General features: G+C 38.7%; 1 protein-coding gene across 12 annotated transcripts in view; it reads left to right on the top strand.

The window, feature by feature from the left end:
* Window positions 1–15,602, top strand: part of ENAH (ENAH actin regulator) — a 100,813-nt gene extending 85,211 nt beyond the window's left edge. For 7 of the 12 annotated variants that reach the window (XM_041128409.1, XM_030035211.2, XM_041128411.1 and 4 more), the window contains 5 exons: window positions 873–939; window positions 3,451–3,513; window positions 7,789–7,867; window positions 11,106–11,163; window positions 12,332–15,602. In XM_041128409.1, the coding sequence (XP_040984343.1) occupies window positions 873–939; window positions 3,451–3,513; window positions 7,789–7,867; window positions 11,106–11,163; window positions 12,332–12,369 (305 nt within the window). In that variant the 3' untranslated portion in view covers window positions 12,370–15,602. The remainder of the gene's footprint in view (window positions 1–872; window positions 940–3,450; window positions 3,514–7,788; window positions 7,868–11,105; window positions 11,164–12,331) is intronic. The other 5 variants (XM_041128410.1, XM_030035213.2, XM_041128412.1 and 2 more) reach the window with 1 other exon arrangement.
* The last annotated feature ends 1,788 nt before the right edge of the window (window positions 15,603–17,390 follow it).

Below are 17,390 nucleotides of genomic sequence, written 5' to 3' on the forward strand. Positions count from 1 at the left end.
GTCAAAGTTTATTTGAGAGCATTCTAAGCAGAACTGAAAGCAGGCTCCATAAATGGAAAGTGAAGCATAAGCACGTATAAAGATAGGTTGGGCTTTTTAAACTTGACTACACATTAGACTCATGCCTATAGACTAGGCCCAAAAGTCCTCCTCTGCAGTGTGTAATAGACTGCTTGCCTGTAGAGTATAAGCTGCCCAGATGGGAGAAGAGATGCACAGTAAAACTTTGTCTGATATTATGGGTGGTGAGTAAACTATGATCTCTTCTGGATCCCAGGGCAATGTACCTTTATTTTTGAGTCTGTATTATTTTGAAAGGGGGAAATTATATATTGTAACTTTTGAAGTATCTTTTTGGGGAGAAGACTTTGGAAAATAAATACCTTGTTGCTGAAAGGTATTCTAGCTGTGTGAGGTTGTATCATCCCTGCTGTCGCTTCATTGAAATTGACGCTGAATTAATCTTCTATAATTCATTAACAGCTCAGGAAAACTCCTTTAGCTTAAAAACATCTTCCCTCAGTATTTTAAGCTATTTGGTTATAGTTCCAGAATTCCGTGTTTCACAACTGAAGCAATCAGATACATGAAGTATAGGTAGACTTTCTCCCAGTTGGATTAAGAATCAAATGGCACTTACAATGTCTAGAACAAAAGTGAGACTTTAAGATGCTATCACAACATAAATGGTAGTATGACTAAAAATAAGATGGATACAACAGGAGGTAGCTTAATATGAAAGACCTAATGCAATGTAGTAACAAAAAAACCCAACAGCAGCTGACTTAAGTTGCCAGGAACTTGAAGTTTCCTCACATAAATTACACAACGAATAGAAAAAGAGTTTTTAATCTTCTCACTATGTTTTCCAGAACTAACAAGAAAGCCTTGGGAAAGAACAAATACAGTGAATGGAAGCAAGTCACCTGTTATCTCCAGGTACTCCCTTTTGTACCAGCTATCTTTTCCTTATGTATGCTGTTGTTGCTCATGCTGCTAAAGACAGTGGACTGAAATACCAAAAATCACTTTAATATAGTATTAAAAGCAAAACGTATGGGTTTAAAATGACTGCTGTGAAACTGCTTTTGGCAGTTTTAATTAAGAATGAAGAGTTACTTTTGGAGAACGCTAGTAAATTAAACTTTTGACAGTAAAATCAAAAGTAACACCCAAAAAGATTACTTAACAATTGCTGGTGTATAACTTCAATTATTAAGGTGTATGTTTGCCTGCAGCAATGTTTAATTCTTCTATTTCTTTAAATTTTTAAGTCTGAAATTTCTTGCAAGGGAAAACCAAATTCAGTGCTGTGATTCATATATTCAGTGGTAAATTTAGTGAATAGGTTTTCTCCTTTCTATTCCTGTGCTAGTCATAGAATGGTTATCTAGATATATAAGCCATCTGGGTAAGCTTTGATTCTGTGACAGTTCTCGGTAGCTGTCTCATGCCAATCCAAGGAAATCTATCCTAAAGAACCGTAGAAATATATCCTACATCCCTCAGTGCATTAACCAATCTTTGGTAACTTGTCAGGTGGAACTTTGGTAGGCAGTGGGCATTTCAGTAGGCATTTCAGTATGCAAAAGAGTGAAATGGCTGCTTTAGCATTTTTATTTTTTGAGGTATATTTAATTGCCATTTACATTAAGCAGAAAGCTTGTGGTTCATTTTAGAATTCCTGTATAGTCTGCATACAGAGGTTAAAGGATTCTGACCTGTGATAATCTGACAATGTTACCTGAATTTCTTGAGAGAAAACAAAAGTACGTTGTTAAACTTGCGAATGCTGTGTTTGAAATGACTTGAATTCTCCTTAAAATTCTGGCCTGTTGGAAACAGCTATGCAAGATTTGGTGCTTAGAGACGAAAAACCAATTATTCTCTAAGTGGCATTACTTTTGGTCAAGATTGCCATTGAAGTCTTCAGTTCTAAAACTGCAGCACTAAACACTCAGCCTGTATCAGTATTCTTGTCTGTCTTTCAGAAATAACTAAGTCCAGGAGCCTAAAATGTCTGCAGCCTTGATTCTGGTTGCTTGCTTTGGTTTTTTTTTTATCAAAAAGCAGGTGACATTGGTGGTGATGTCCTCTCTGCTATACTGTCAGTGTAGCAAAATACTGCTTTACCTTTAGCCTTGACTTCCCCCTACCTTCTTCCCCCTCACTCCCTGGTAGGTGTTGCCTGCTTTAACCAAGGTCTCTTGTTTTCAAGCAGATCGAGGTGTCAATACATGGCATTGAGGGGGAACTTGTCACAGAAGTAATTTGTGTAAGGAATCCTGAAGAGCATTTTAGATTTCATATTGTTTAAGACAGTTGCTGACCTGGCCCTTTGGCTATAGATACCCTATGGATAAGCAATTGAAGAAAGGAAAGTGAAGGGATTAGTAAATAGAGCAACTCTCCATAACAGACTCCTTTGGGGAGTCTGGGATGTCCTTAAGTCTTCATTCTACCTGTCCCTACAGCCACAGCTTCTTGTAAACTGTTTTGTGCATCCTATTTCATTGATCTTGTTTCAACTGGTGAAATTCGGAGGTTACTGAGGTCTGTTTAAAAATGTTTTCTGGCCTAGAGGAGTACAGAGGAGTCTTGAGACTTCTCTTGAGATGTATTGAGAAAATCTCTCCATCAAGCTTTTGCCTTCAGTCATCCAATGGAAAATGTTGATAGAATTCAGCTTGATGAGAGCCTCACTGGGTGTACACTCTAAAAGTACTTCCAAAATAAGAATTCCATTTTGTTAAATGTCGGTATTATTTTCCAGTGCTGTCATAACCTGCTGGAAGGTGCAATAGCATGTATTTTAAGACTGCTTGTACAGTTTTCTAGTCAATGTTGTTTGCCCTGCCAGGATGAGGAATGTTTCATGGACTGAGAAAGAAAAGGTATTAGTAGAAGTCTCTCTTGAATATCTTTGCGTTTTTCTTGATTCTCTACAGTTGCCAAGTCTATCTCAGCAAGCAGCTTGTTAAAGTAACTTTCTTTGAGTGAGTTAGTCAAAGGGTGCTGCTATTTGAAACTCTAATACTGTGTTTGCCAAAAGGGGATATCTTTCACCTGGTAAGGCTCAAGAACCTGCTTCTGGCCTCTACAGAGAGGATATGAGTCATTTACGGGGATAAAATAAAGCATACCTAAGAAACTGGCAAGTAAGCAAAATTTTCTCTTCAGAGCTTCCGAACAGGTAGACAATGAAGGAGTTGTTGTTCAGAATGAATGTTCTAAGTATTTTAAAATAACTAGTGTCCTGTTTAAATTCAGGCCTTTTTTTGGTAGCAGACTTTGAAAAGATTTAAGCTATGTGTTTTTAATATTTCCTGAAACATTCAAATAGAGCTCTTGGGACACAACTAGTGAAACTCCATGGTATTTAAGGTGCTAAAACTGAACACAATTAAAACCTATTATAGCTTGTTAAGGTAGTGTTTCTCCCCTTCATAGACGGGAATCTCCATGGAAAAATCTGCTTGCTTCTGAAAACAGGTTCTATGATTCATTAAACAGGTATCATCCTGTTGGGGTTTGAGACTTTGTAATAACCATTTTGACCAGTTCAGGGTTGGACTTTTTCTACATGGATTGGTAATCACCACACGCACCACCAGGTTCCTCTTCACATTTTGTCCTGTTGAGCCCATTTTTGGACTGCTTAAAAGCAGATGGTGTCAAAGGCAAATTGAGATGGCTTAAGAACCAGCTATGAATTCATGTTAAATACTGGTTTTCTGGCAGTCGCCACTTGCAAAGGTACAAATTCCTGTTGGATGTACCAGGATTTAGTGAACCATTTGCAGTGTTTTGAGAAGCAGGTTTTTAAAAATGTAAGTTTAGATACACAGGAATAGCAATTAATTTTCCAGGTGAGTTTTCACATGTGCTTTCCACAATTTAAGTAAAGATAACAAATAGATTTTGCCTGACAAACATCGGAAAGGAAGAAAAAAAATTTTTTAAAAAAAAAAAAAAGGGACTTGTTAGACATAAATTAATGTTTCTGTTGGGAACATTCACAAGTTAGAATTAACATAATGTGTATTTTAAGCTGTAGATCTCAGTTTCACTCTCTGTAGTGGTAGTCAGAAAATACTGACATTGAAAGCCTTCAGGTTTTAAGAGCTTTCCATAGGTAAAACATGTTACAAAGCCCCTCAGAAGTACTGAGTCAAATTCCAGCTTTGTTTTTCATGAAGGCAGTCATCGTGGTGACTACTTAATCTTTTGTATGAAAAGTTCCCCTTTTAGCTACTTATCTTGGGTGGCGTTTTCTGCATGTTGGCATGAATAAAATCTTTATCTTGCATGCTTGATTTAAGGTGTTTTAGGGACTATTGAGGTTGCCTCGCTGTCCTGTTAGGCAATGCTATGAAAAACCACACGGGAGAGCTCTTTAGCCATTTTAGGATTGAATGATTGGGATGTTTTATTCACTAAATTTCAATAGCTAATGTTTTTCTTAATGGCAACTGCATTCACCATTAATCTTTCTTCTGAGCAAGTTGAAGAAGGAAAAATAGGATAATTTTGCAGGAAAGATGGCTAGATTTGCCTGAGATTAGAAATTATCTAGTTTACAAATTACAGTCTTTCATATTTGAATGAAGAATGTCTTGCATTTCAGAAAGCAAAAATGGAATACATTCTTAAGACTGAGTGGTAGAGTTTATAAAGAGGCTTTCCTATTGAGATTTTTGACAGATAGGAGTATATAGTGTATGATTGGTAGAGCTGTCTTTTCTAAGAATTCTAAAGATCTGAACCAAAAGAAACATGAAGCAGTCTGTCTGTGGAGAGCTCTTCTTTAAAGTAATCTCATTAAAATATTAGTCATCAGTCATTTTATTAAAATATTAAAGTATATTCTTGTTTGGGTTCTTCCATTAAGGCAGGTAGTAGGTGCCTGTTACCCATTGCTAGGAATCGCATCTGATTGTTTTTTCAGTCATGTTGGGTAAATGCTGTAATGCCATGGTGTATGGGGACAAAGCGATAGTCAATGGAAATAATCAGAAACTATATATGGAGAATCTGAAAAACTCATGCTATTCTGCGTGGAGTAAGTCAGTGTTCGCAGTTTGAGGTCTAAACTGCAAGTAACACTTCAAATACCAGATATGTGATGAAGCAGCAATTGCCAAAGATCTCATCTTGAATGTTTTTGAGCTTGGAATTTTTTCATAACAAACTAAGCACGGTTGATTTACAAAACTCCTTAGTTAAGATCCTAAGCTGTGGTTTGTCTTCATAGCATTAGCGCACACTGTAGATTTTCTGGTGGTTGCAAGGTGAATTCTATTTTCCAGCTTCTTCCGCTATCAAATTAGTGAATATTTTGTCTTCTGTCTTACTTGGTAGATCATGTTTTCATTTCGGTGTGTTTCAAGCAACAATAATGTTAGCAATATCTCTATTTGAACTTATGCTTAAATAGCTGTAGACTTACATCTAAACAGCTGTAGCAATTGAGTATTGTGATCCCAAATGAAGAACCGAGCTAGTATAACAACACGGGATGTTCCTGCACCTCTCTGCTTTGATGCAAAGTCCAGCAACAAAGGGATAGTTAATACAATCCCTTCTGCTGACTCTCTTTTGTGTGGTTAACTACTGGCAGTTTTTTCCTAAATGGGTGCCACTAGGCTTGACATAACTAACTTGTCAGTGCACAGAAGTAATCGTGAAGCATTAAAAAAATTGTCGAGAGGTTTCTACCACCTACACTGGAGTTAGTGCCTTTTGAAAAGATGAATGGACTCAGGTGTACCAATTTAAAATGTCCTGTCACCATAATTACTTGGTAGCTATGAATGTGTATGAAGGTTTTATTGAATTTTTTGAATGTGCCAGGCTCTTCAATGACACAGGCACACCCTACTGCAGGTTAGGGGGAGGAAAAATAGGCAACTCTTGTGTCCCATATTGTTTCTTAACATTTTTCACACTGGGAACCTACAAGAGGTAAAAGTATCTGCTGGAGAGCACAAACCTGAGAAAGTTTCTGTAGTACCAAAATGAAATTTTGGTGCACGTGCCCTTTTCTGTTGGGAGTCACATTTTAAGCATTTTGCTTCCGTTGGCAAATAAGAAAATAGTCCTGTCAGGTTATAAAAGTCATCAAGACAATGCAGTACGAGGCTCATTCAGCTCGTACTGAACAAAGACAGTGTATTCAGACAGTTTCTTCATGGATGAACTGCTGTCTTGTAAGGGAAGAAGCATGAAAACTGAAGGTAGTGATTTTGTAAAAACAAACAAACAAATATATATATAGGTTCACTACTCTTTTTCTTCTGAGAACAGTTTTTTTGTGTTAGCTAAATTAAAAGTACATAAATAAATGGAAAAACTAAAGCAATGGATATACCGCTTGTGCCCCTCACACTTGCTTTGTTCTGAAAAAAGATAGTTTTATACTGTTTATTTGAGAGAAGGTAAAGTGTAGAACTGTGTCTTTCCTGCTGGTTTGTCTTTTTTTGTTCCTGGCCACCTTCCATCATAATAAATAAGACTGCACGTTCAGGTAACGAATCCAGAAAAATGCAGTGTTTAATGAATTCCTTCTCTGTGAGAATTTTGAAGTGAGTTGAGGCCAGGCTTTTTTGTTCAGTGAGGCCACATACAAGGACGATGAAATAGGACCCAATTTAGTCTACTAATAACCTGCCTTTCCTTAACGTTAGCATACTGTGATAATTCTAAACATTGGGGAAACCTCTTGACGTGAACTGTCAGCAGTTTTATCAACAGCTTATTTTTGGCTTAACATTTTATAGAGCAATGGAGAGAGAATGTTAGCCAAGATGTAAAAAGTAATTAAGAACAGCAGAACTTTCCTCCCTCTTTGTCCCACACCACCCACCCATCCATCCCTGCATTGGAGAGCCATTTCTGTATTCCTGCTGTTAGGATCTAGGTTCTGTCTCTGCTCATAGCTGTAGGTATGCAAAGCCCTGTGGAAGTGTAGTAAGTACATGAGTCTGAGTTACACCTTGTATAAACAGAGGGGATCAGAAAAGAGAAGTGAGAAGGTAGAAAACCAGCTGCTTCTGGAATGCGTGTTAAAAATGCAAGATGATCTTGGTAAGCAAATTTTTGATGTCTTAAGAGAGTATTATGTAAGCAAACATTGAAAATGACATAGTCCAAAACACTAGAGCTTCCTCTCAAGTATTATCTTATAAATCTTGCTGCTGTTACTGTATTTGCTTTCAGTAGCTTTAGAAAGCAATTGATGGAATAATTTAGGTTGGAGGGGAGTTAGATAAGGTTGCTCAGCCATGTCCTGTCAAATGTTGAAAATCTGCCAGGATGATTCCACAGTATTCATACAGTTACAGCATCAACATGTAGTCATTAGTTAGTGGGAGTGTTTCTTTGAGAGGGCCTCTTTTAAAATGAGTAAGCAATTGAAAAGGGAGAAGGGAAAGTATTTGACATTTGAAGGCATTGAGCTTTTCATGCCCATTATGAAAAAAATCAGAAACCACTGACAGTGAAATCTGTCTGCTACTTGAAAAGTTCTTGTTTTGAACTAATAACTCTTATTCTTATGGTAATTAATATTTCCAATGTGTGGAAAATGTTCTTGGTTGTTGCTTTCTATTCTGCGTGGTATTTTGGGTCTGCCTGATTTTTTCCCACCCTCCCACTCCCAACATTTTTTTCATTCTGATTCTTTACTATGTTTTCGATAGATGAATGTTAGCAAGTTTGACGGCAAAGTCCTATGTGTCCTGTAATAATAAGTGACCAGTAATTCATGGATGTCTTTTTGTACTGCAGACCAAAATCTACACCAACGGGGCAACCCAGTGCCAATGGAGTACAGTCAGAAGGTCTAGATTATGACAGATTGAAGCAGGTATGTATGTAATGCTTTGAATAGAAAACTTGCGTATAAGGGCTTGTAGCTGTCTAATACCAGTTTTTAACTGTTTTGTTAACTAGTTCCAAACTTAAATAATGATTTAGTAATTATTAGTTATTATTTTTCCCCAGACATGTCTCAGTATTCTTAGGAGCTGTAACTGTAGGATGGCGGCTTACACAGCCCCATTACTTTCTCACAGATCCTTGTTCCTGCTTTTGCATTAGACAGCACACACAAGGTGGTGTTGATACTATGAATGGAACTGGGAAACCAGTTTGCCTGGAAAACCTTTCCTTCTCTTCTCTCTATGCAAACAAACAAACGGCAAGCCCTCGGAGCAGTTCTAGCAGAACAAGTATTACTATGTTTTAATATCAGATATGAGCACCCATGGTCATGAGTGTGGTGGTGAAAGAGCATCCAGTGATACCCCCTTTTGTGTAGCTGTCCTGGCTAAGAGCAGAGGATAGTCTTGTGGGAAGAAGGCGGTAGTCGCCTGCTGTCAGATGAGGAAAAGATGTTACGGGATGCTTTGTAAGTTACCTGTAGGTGACAGGCCTTTGTCAAGTACTGTTGCTAAACAGACAAACCTGTGCAACCAGAGGCTCAGCAGGGATCTCTTGTGACTTGTATGAAGACAGGAGCTTTATGAAGACAGTTGTATGAAGACAGTTAAGAGCATTAGTGATCTGTAGACTGAGCAGACGTTCCATATTCCTAAGAACAGGAGCACTCAAAGGGGCAAGTGAGTGTAAGGTATTTGTGTTCCTCAGACTACTGAGAAGTCCCCTGTTGCTGAGGAGGCCCTAAGATGATCATCTTTGCTGCTGCTGGTAGGTGCTTTCAGTGCAGATGTCCTTTTGAGAGCAGTTGTTGCCTGAGGCATTGAGCTGATGCTGACCTGAGTAGACTTGTGTAAAGTGTTTGGAGTTGTCCATGTGCAAGAATGCTACTGTGTATTTTTGCCCTGTTGTGCTTCGTGGTGCACCTAGTAATCTTTGGGCTCTTTGGGAACTGTGAGGCCAGTGTGCAGCAGGGAAACGTGATTCCCGTGGGTGAGCAGCATTTCAGCATGGTGTCCCTGGTGTAGGTGGCAGTCTTGAAGAGGGGTGGTATGATGGGGGTGGCTGGCCTGCTGGTGGCTTGCTGAGTGATGCTTGGGGAAAAGCAGTACTGCACTTTCTCAGTGCCAGTCTGAGTTGTGTGGTATGGGGAGTCATGTCTGAGGTTTTGCCAGTGCTTTTTTGCCACATTTGTCCATGCTGAGCTGGTGGAAGCTCTTTTTCTTGGGGAGCATGTTGAGATGGTGCTAGTTAACTTTACTGGCAGAGACTATGAGCACGCAGTGTATTGTGGGTGTGATCTGCCTCTTTTCCAGGCAAGGCTCTGCTGAAGTTGGATCCCTGCCCTTGAAAAGGGGAGCGATGTGCTTGCTGTTGCCGGGGGGGCTCTACATTCAGGAGTCTGTAGAGTGGTGGTTGGTTGTACAGTGGGCGGGTTCCAGATTTGGTGGGTTTGGGAGGTGGTTGGTTGTAGGGGTGTGGTGGTGTTGGCAGCAGTGGTTTTTAGAGGGGTGTGAATTGTGGAGTTGGAGGTGAAGGATCTTCCTGAAGTGGCGTTTGGATCAACTGGCTGGTCCCTGAGTAGGGAAGGAGGTTCTGGAGCAGGTTCTACCTTGTTGGTTCTAGAGCAGGTGGGTTCCGGCTCAGCGGTCTGTTCGAGTGAGTTCCCAGCTGGTGGTTGGTTCTAGAGCATGGGTTCTGGCTCAGTGGGTGGTTCTAGAGCAGGTTCTGGTGTTGCAGCTGATTCTGGATAATTATCTGGCCCTGGGTGGTTCTAGAGCAGGTTCTGGCCCAGTGGGTGGTTCTGGAGTGTGTGTGGGGTTGTCCTAGAATCCAGTTGAAGGGGTACTCCTGTCATCTCAAAAGGATTTGTGGTACTGTTGCTACAGCTTCCATGAAATGCTGCTGCTGATAGCAGTCTGGCTGCCTTTATTTAAATTCTGGGGTTTTTTTCTGGGGTGCTTTATTTTCTTCTCTGTGGATCTTTTGAGTTGAAGGCACAGAGGATGGGGATCCTATCAGCCCATAAAGCACAGCTCTCCCAAGGTTCCAGCATGCCGACTCTCGCTGCCTCTGTTAAGATTCTTTTCTCTGGAGGCAAAATCGTCTCTCACTGTTTCTACTGGACACATGGCAAGGTCTTACTTGCCACTGCTTTTCCCAGCAACTGCTAGACATGCTGCTGCTCCAAGGCTTCTTCCTGTTTGTCCAAGAGTCTTGTCTAAGACTTGGCGAATTGGGAGACCTGCCTCTGCAGCTTTGGTACGTGCTTTTATGCTAGGAATGATTTCAGGTAGGGAAGGTGTGTCCACGCATGAGTCTTCCACTGACAGCTTGTAAAGGACTAGAGTAATTGCACGCTCCATTGCAAACAGCACGCTAACCCCAAAGCTGAAAAAGAAACAGCTGAAATCTTCTGGATGAGTTTCCTGCTGACTACAGAGTTGGCCAGGAGGTGACAGTCTCTGCAGAAACAGACACTACCCCCCACTCTGCTTGTAAAAACATTGTCACCAAATCATCAGTTAACGTCACTTAGACGAAAGGATGGAGAAAACGGCAAGTAGGGGACGGTACTTCACTCTGTCACCTTCATTCCTGCACATTCCAGTTGGTGACTGGGAATACCTTGATAACTTGATCTCCCTTTTTTTCTTTTTTTCTTTGAATATTTCCTTGGCTTGCAGTTTTTAGTTAGCTACTTTTTTTGCATTCCACATCACATTTTGTCTGTAGCAAAGCTTTTTTTAAAGGGATGTGCCAAGTTTTTTAGTTCTGGGTTGGGGGTTTTCTTGTTTTTTGGGGGTTGATTTTTTTTTTTTTTCCCCAGGGGCAGGGTTGATGTTCTTTTTACTCTTTTTTATTTAACAATTACATTAGTGCAATATTCTAACTTCAGTATGTCCCTTCTCCTCTCATAAGTTCTACAGGAATCAATTTGTAGAACTTCTACAGAAGGTTTTCTCTTCATTGTGCCTGCAGTAAGAATGTTTTAGGGATGCTTTAGATTTTGGGGATTAACTTGGAAGCTAAAGTGTGGGTTATGCATTTCAGAAGGGTTAAAGGTTGGAAGAATTTTGGATTTCTCTCTGCAGAAAATTACAGGTGGGAAAACTAATCTGTTCACGTTGCAAAACTAATCTATTATTTATGCTCTGACACCATAGGACATTTTAGATGAAATGAGGAAGGAGTTAACGAAATTAAAGGAAGAACTCATTGATGGTAGGTATCAATCTGCTGCTGCTGTTCAGTCTTGGAGTAAGTAGCTACAGATGCACAACAATGTAAATACAATGTGTTTCTAGCCTGAGAATGATACATTGGTAACAGTAGCTTTGTTCTTAGTCTGGTGCCATACTTTCATTTGTGACAGACCTGTTCTGATTGATGTGCTTCAGTGTTTTCTTTCCTGTGTGTTTTGTTTTAATAGAACATTGACACCAAGTAGCATCTCTTAAAAGTGGTTGGAGGGATGCTGTATATGAGTGATTTGCAGTTATTCTTAGTATCATGTGGTGGTAGGTGGGTTATTTTTAAATAATCCAGAGCTGCTTAGGTACATATTTCAAAACTGGTAATACTCAGACTAGGATTGTGCTTCCAGCTTTCAGTCTTCTCTCTGGTCTGTAACACAAGAGTCAAAGAAAAGAATTCTTAAGATTTTCATTTTTATTTTAACAGAAGTTATTTTCCTAAGTAGTCTTTTGTAGTTAAGGGAAATCATTGAGAAAGCATAATCTTAAAGGTCTACCAGTCAAGAAGTAAATAAAACTCTGTGTGTGATTTACTACCTTGTTGTGCTTTTTTTTTTTTTTTTCCTTCTCTTTGTGGAAAGTATCAAAATAAAGTGGGGGGGGGGGGGGGGGGGGAAGTCATATTAAACTGATACCACTGCTGGTAAAATATCAGATGTCATCAACTGATGTTGTAGAAGGAGCTGGCTGGTTTTGTGCTACAGAGAATGCAGTGCTTTTCCCTATATTTTGACTGTGCTGTATACCACAGCCTTTCAGAACAGTAAGATGCAAACAAGGGAGGGCCCTGAGGCTGCTCTTAAAACAAACAAACAAATTAAAATAAATGAGCCCACACATATGCTCTGTGATAATCCCAGTGGTAGTGACTGTCATCAGGTAAGGTCATAGACTTGCTGGAGATGCAGAACTGAAAAATAAGATGTTAAAAATTTTACAAGAGGAAAAAGGGTACTGCCTGGTTAAGAATGATACTTGTCTGAAGCCACATGAAGCTATCTTATGTATAGGTTATTCGTGTTGTAAGACTGTTGGAGCAGGGTGAGCCTTCTTTAAGTGGTTAGTTGTGTATTCTGGCTTTCTGCCTTGACTGATGATTTGTTAACTTTTCTCTCTCTCCCTCTCTTTCTCTCTAGCTATCAGACAGGAACTCAGCAAGTCGAATACTGCATAGAAAGACTAGTACTAAGCCGATGTGACTCTTTAACTTGGTATAAAACTGACTACGTTTTGTGAGCTGTTAGAAGAAAACGGAGACAGACAAACACTCGGAAGGAGGGAGAAACAACCTATTCTGAAAAGCTTCAGACACATCACTCTGGTGATATGCTATTCCCCTCCTAGTTTGCAGCTTTTTTCTGACCTTTACAGCAGGGTGGAAAAGACTCTTAAAGTTACTGTAATGATTATGCAGAAATTCCTATACCTATCAGACAAGATCACAGTGCTTTGAAGTATACTCATGTCAAGATAAAATTGCACATGTTTCAGAATTTGTTGTTAAGACAAAAAACAGGGAAAAGCTTGGGAAGGCTTTTCAGAGAGGTTTTCTTTATTAATGAAGGAGTTAGCAAGTTATACTGTTGTACTTCAAATGTATCTCAGGTTTGTCTTCCTATCATATCTGATATTTCCATGAATAATTTAAAAGATCAGATGTGTAGAAGTTCAGTTCACAAAACATGGAATAATTAGAAACGTGCGCTTTTAAAGGGCAATATTTGTAAGTGAATGACCTAGACAGTGATGACATATCAAGGTTTTGGAATTTTATGATAGGAAGCCTCTCTAGTTAGCCTTCATGCAATTTTATAGGAAAATAAAAAAAGCAAATACAGTCCAGAGTTTAAAGATGTAGATGCCTTCCTACATTGTTACAATGCTTTACCAAATCCAAGACTTCTACATAATGCGAATCAGCAGTCAAATGTAAATCATTAGTATGTTGTAGATTTACAGTAGATTTTGGGGCTTTTTTTAGATTTATGCATGTGGACATTTTTGTAATGTAACACAACACAGCCAGCTTTTTAATTAAAAGAAAAATTGCATGTCACAGAGTAGCCTTTTCATTTGTAAGGCTTAATTTATGCCCAGAAAGATGCGGGATGAGGGAGGGGGAAGGTGACACATTTTTATTACTTTCTACACTTTTTCTTCATCTTACATGCATGTGTAATAATGAGGAAAACGTGACTTTTATCAGTAACCATGTTAATGGAACCAGGTACTTAATCCTTTTGTATCTTTTTTCAGTTTTCTATTTGAAATTCAGTAATACTTCCATAATGGTTCTGAAACTCCCATGTGAACCTAACTCATTTCTCGGTGAGAGAACAAACACGTAGGCATCTGAATTACTGAGGATGCCCCTGTGTAAGTGTGTTATCCTTTACCTTTTTACCATGACCCTCTGCTTCACTCTTTTCTGAGACTCCTTTTTTGATTGTTTAATGAAACAGGACAGCAGTTAGTTACCTTAGAACGACGGAGCATCAGGTCACAGTAAATGCCCCCTTCTCCTGATTTATCTGCCACCCTCCTTCCAAAAAACTCAAAACCGACAAAAAACTCTACAGCTCCACACAACCCAAACACTGAAAAACAGCAATGGTATGCCATTGGTTTCAGTCAACAATTTGAGAATCATTTTTAGGGGAGATGATACCTTTCTGTTTCCTGGGGTTTTCAGATTTTATGCTTGTAAATTTTATTTTATTTTTTTAATTTTTGTAATGTGGTACAGTTCAGTGGAATAGAAATTCTGTGAATTGGATCTGTAGTGCTTTGGACAAAGAATGTGGATCAAAATCTTCCCTTTTCCTTTGCACTGTCAATTTTTCTGAGCCGTAACAGTGCCATGTTTGCTTTGGGATCTGCGCTGATCCAAAAGAAAAGTTTACTTACAACTTTTGGAGAGATTAATGTTTCAGCTTAAAATATATGCAGCTCCATTCATAGGACAAATGCTTTCAATAACATACTGTCTTAAGTGCTGAACACCAAAGCAAAACAGCACTTACAGCTTTGGAAAGGCTTCAATGGGAAATTTTTCTCCAATTCAAACATTTCCTGTTTCTATAGGTTCAAATTCTAAGAGAAGACTACAGTGAAAATATTGCCTAACTCCATTTATTAATAATTTTTTAAAAAGAAAAAAGAAAAACAAAAACATTTTTCTGCATGCGTTTATTGAAGGCATTAAAAAAAATCCGTAGTAAGCTTGTCAAGTACTGTTTTTCTCAAAACAAGAGGAGGCATTTTCATCTTTGTTGATGTAACTTTTTATTTTACATGGACTTTTTGAGCATCAAGGACGTTTACCTTTGTCAGAAATCATGTTTGATTTGTTTCTAGGAGAGTTCAGGAGTAGCATAGTGGAATAGCATGAATGGGTATAAGTGGTCCAAATTAAAGGCTGAACTACTAGATTGTGCAAGGAACTGGCTTATGCACTAAACGTTTTGTGCCTTGGTCTATAATTAACATGATTTCTGTTTAAAAGAAAAAGGAACAGATGTCGTCTTTTGTGCTGCTTCTACATACATACTTTCTGTAATCCCAAACTGCCGAATTGGTTCTTTCCAGAAAATTGGATTGAATTAAAGATTACTGTAGACATTTCCTGTCTTACTGACAGTTGCACCGTTTCCAGAGATTTCAGTATTGAAAATGAACTGCAGAAGCTAAGATTATTTTGCATACTGGTAACTTAAGTTCTTTAAAAACCATATTGTGGTGGTTCTGTGCTTTTGTACAATGGATGTCTTAAGCTGAGGGCAGTTTAGGGGATCCTTTCTAATGCCAGGAAGGCGTTGCTTTCCTCAACACTGTGATCTGACCCGTGATAAACCTGCACTATGGACAAGTGGCTACCAAGTCAACTGCAAACCAACTGAATGTAAAAATCTTAGTGCTGGTGCTGAAATCTCTTCAGATAGTCATAATGATTTCCAGTTCATTGTTTTAAAAAGTTAGCGAGCATCAAGTGTCAATCAAAGACTGAAGATGATCACTAATGAATGTTGACTTTTCATGCATTTAGGTTTACCTTCTTTTTAGTTTCTCAGTTCATTCTCTGCTATTTTTATCATATTGTGTCATTTTAAATTTCTTACATGCTAACGTTTTGTTTGAGCGAATGAAATAAAATTGCAATATATACACGTTGCCACCATTTATTTCTGGAACTTTGTAGAAGACTCTCTGAGGTTTACTACTCAAATTCCCCAAATTTTTAATGACCTATTCCTTACTCGTTGATTCCACCCCTCCTTTCTGTTTCTCCATCAGAAGATTCAGTAGAGAAAAGTAAAGACTTGCCTTACAAAGAATGTAATTGCAGGGACTGTGTAACATTCGTGAACAGTAACTGCTGTACATAAATTAAAATCCATTTTAAATGTATTATTTGATTTACATTCTCTCACGGCATACACTTCGGTCTCTGTATCCATGGAGAACTTGGAAGGGAGGGAGAGGGAAAGACTAGGTGAAAAATAATTGCAGTTAGTCCGACTTTTTCTCTTGCTCCTTTTATGTTCTTGACTTATTTTCAATACTGGTAATAAAGAAGACCTACCATGAAAGATTAATATAGCTTTCTGTACACTAAGGACAGTTTTGCTCAATTTGTCTTACAGCAGAATATTGAGAGTAGCTGTTTAAATGTCCTTGACTTAGTATCCTGAAAGCTGTACTTCTCTGCTGTTGTTGGTTGTTAGTTTTTGTTCAGAGACGTAATGCAATAATCCTGCTTTGGCAAACTATTGGACCCAGTGCCAATTTTGACATGAACCTTAATGAGTTATAAAGGGGTTTTTTTAAATAAAATTACCACTAGATTCTAAAATGGTCTGCTATTGTTGGGGTAGTGTTCAGGCACAAGTATGAACATTTCTGATTTAAATTTCTGAACAGTGTTACAAAATCTGTCTGTCAAGTGTCGAGAGATATACGGTATCTACTTTTTAAAGTTGTGTATTACAAAAGTAGGAACGTGGTCTGCGGTTGATCAAATTAGTGATTATCAGCACTTTACACAGGCTCTTCTGAAAATGTTTAATTGGGCTAAATATTACTTGCCAGCATGTCTCTTACGATTAATCATACAAAGCTTACAAAATCAAGAGAAGATGCCCTCCGTTTTCGGTAGGTGAACAAGACTGGCCTGATGGGGAGCAAGGAAAAAGTTTCCCAAACTGGCTTTTTGCCCAAGACTAACAATTCTTTGGGGGACTGTAAATTTTCCTGACTGTGTAGGCAATCGCTGTGGCAGGTTTGCTGGAGAGCAGGTGAAAAGGGAAGGAGTTGGTGATTTCAGTGGAACTGGGGCCAGTGCAAAGTACTTGAAGAACAGGCTAAAGTTCACTTAAATCATTTGTCTTAGGGGGTGATTTTGGGGTATGAAAGCACTGAGGATTATTTAATGCTCAGTTACATGCTATCTAGGAGAGTCTTAATGGAGAGAGAATTAGTAAGTCTGTTAAATCAACTGTCACAATATATATTTACACGTTCAAAAGAGTGTATCTTTAAGTCAGACCATAGAAAGGTCTGACAGGAGTTAAATATTTTAATTCCTTGGAGATGGTCACCTAAGACTGCTGAAATTGATATGTCATGACAGGAAATATATTCACGTTGATTTAGGTTTATATTCTTAATAAAAAAATGTGTAATAGAACTTGGCGTAATTGTCTAAGCTACAGAAGAGGAGCTGTAGTTCTAGATGTTGGGAAAGCTCCGCAAAACCTTAAAGTCACAGCACTAGTGTCTGCATGTTACCTGGTAATTGGCACCTTCATTCATTGCACAGGGGGTTCTTCAGATAGTTTGGTCATCACAGTGATGCTGAAAGTCAGGGAGCTGTGTAAAATTACCTCCATTTTAGAAATAGATCCCAGCTGAACCTTCAGTCATTATATAAATGTGTTTTCTAATGTTTATTTTATAGAGCTTGGTGTCCTGAATCTTACTCGATGAGTATTCTTTATCTGGTGTCCTACCTTGATGAACTGTTAAATGGCAAAGATGTGGAGCAACTACTGCAGATGAACTGTATTGCTGCTCTGGCTGTTGCAGCTGTCAGCTGCAAGCTGACAGTTTTCTCTGTTGTGGTGCTTAATTTTGCCATCATTGTTGTTCAGTTATGTGGACCACCTTCTCCTCCCTTCCCAACCTGTTCTAGAGCTG

The sequence above is a fragment of the Aquila chrysaetos genome, chromosome 13 (assembly GCF_900496995.4).
Source record: "Aquila chrysaetos chrysaetos chromosome 13, bAquChr1.4, whole genome shotgun sequence".
Taxonomy (NCBI): domain Eukaryota; kingdom Metazoa; phylum Chordata; class Aves; order Accipitriformes; family Accipitridae; genus Aquila; species Aquila chrysaetos.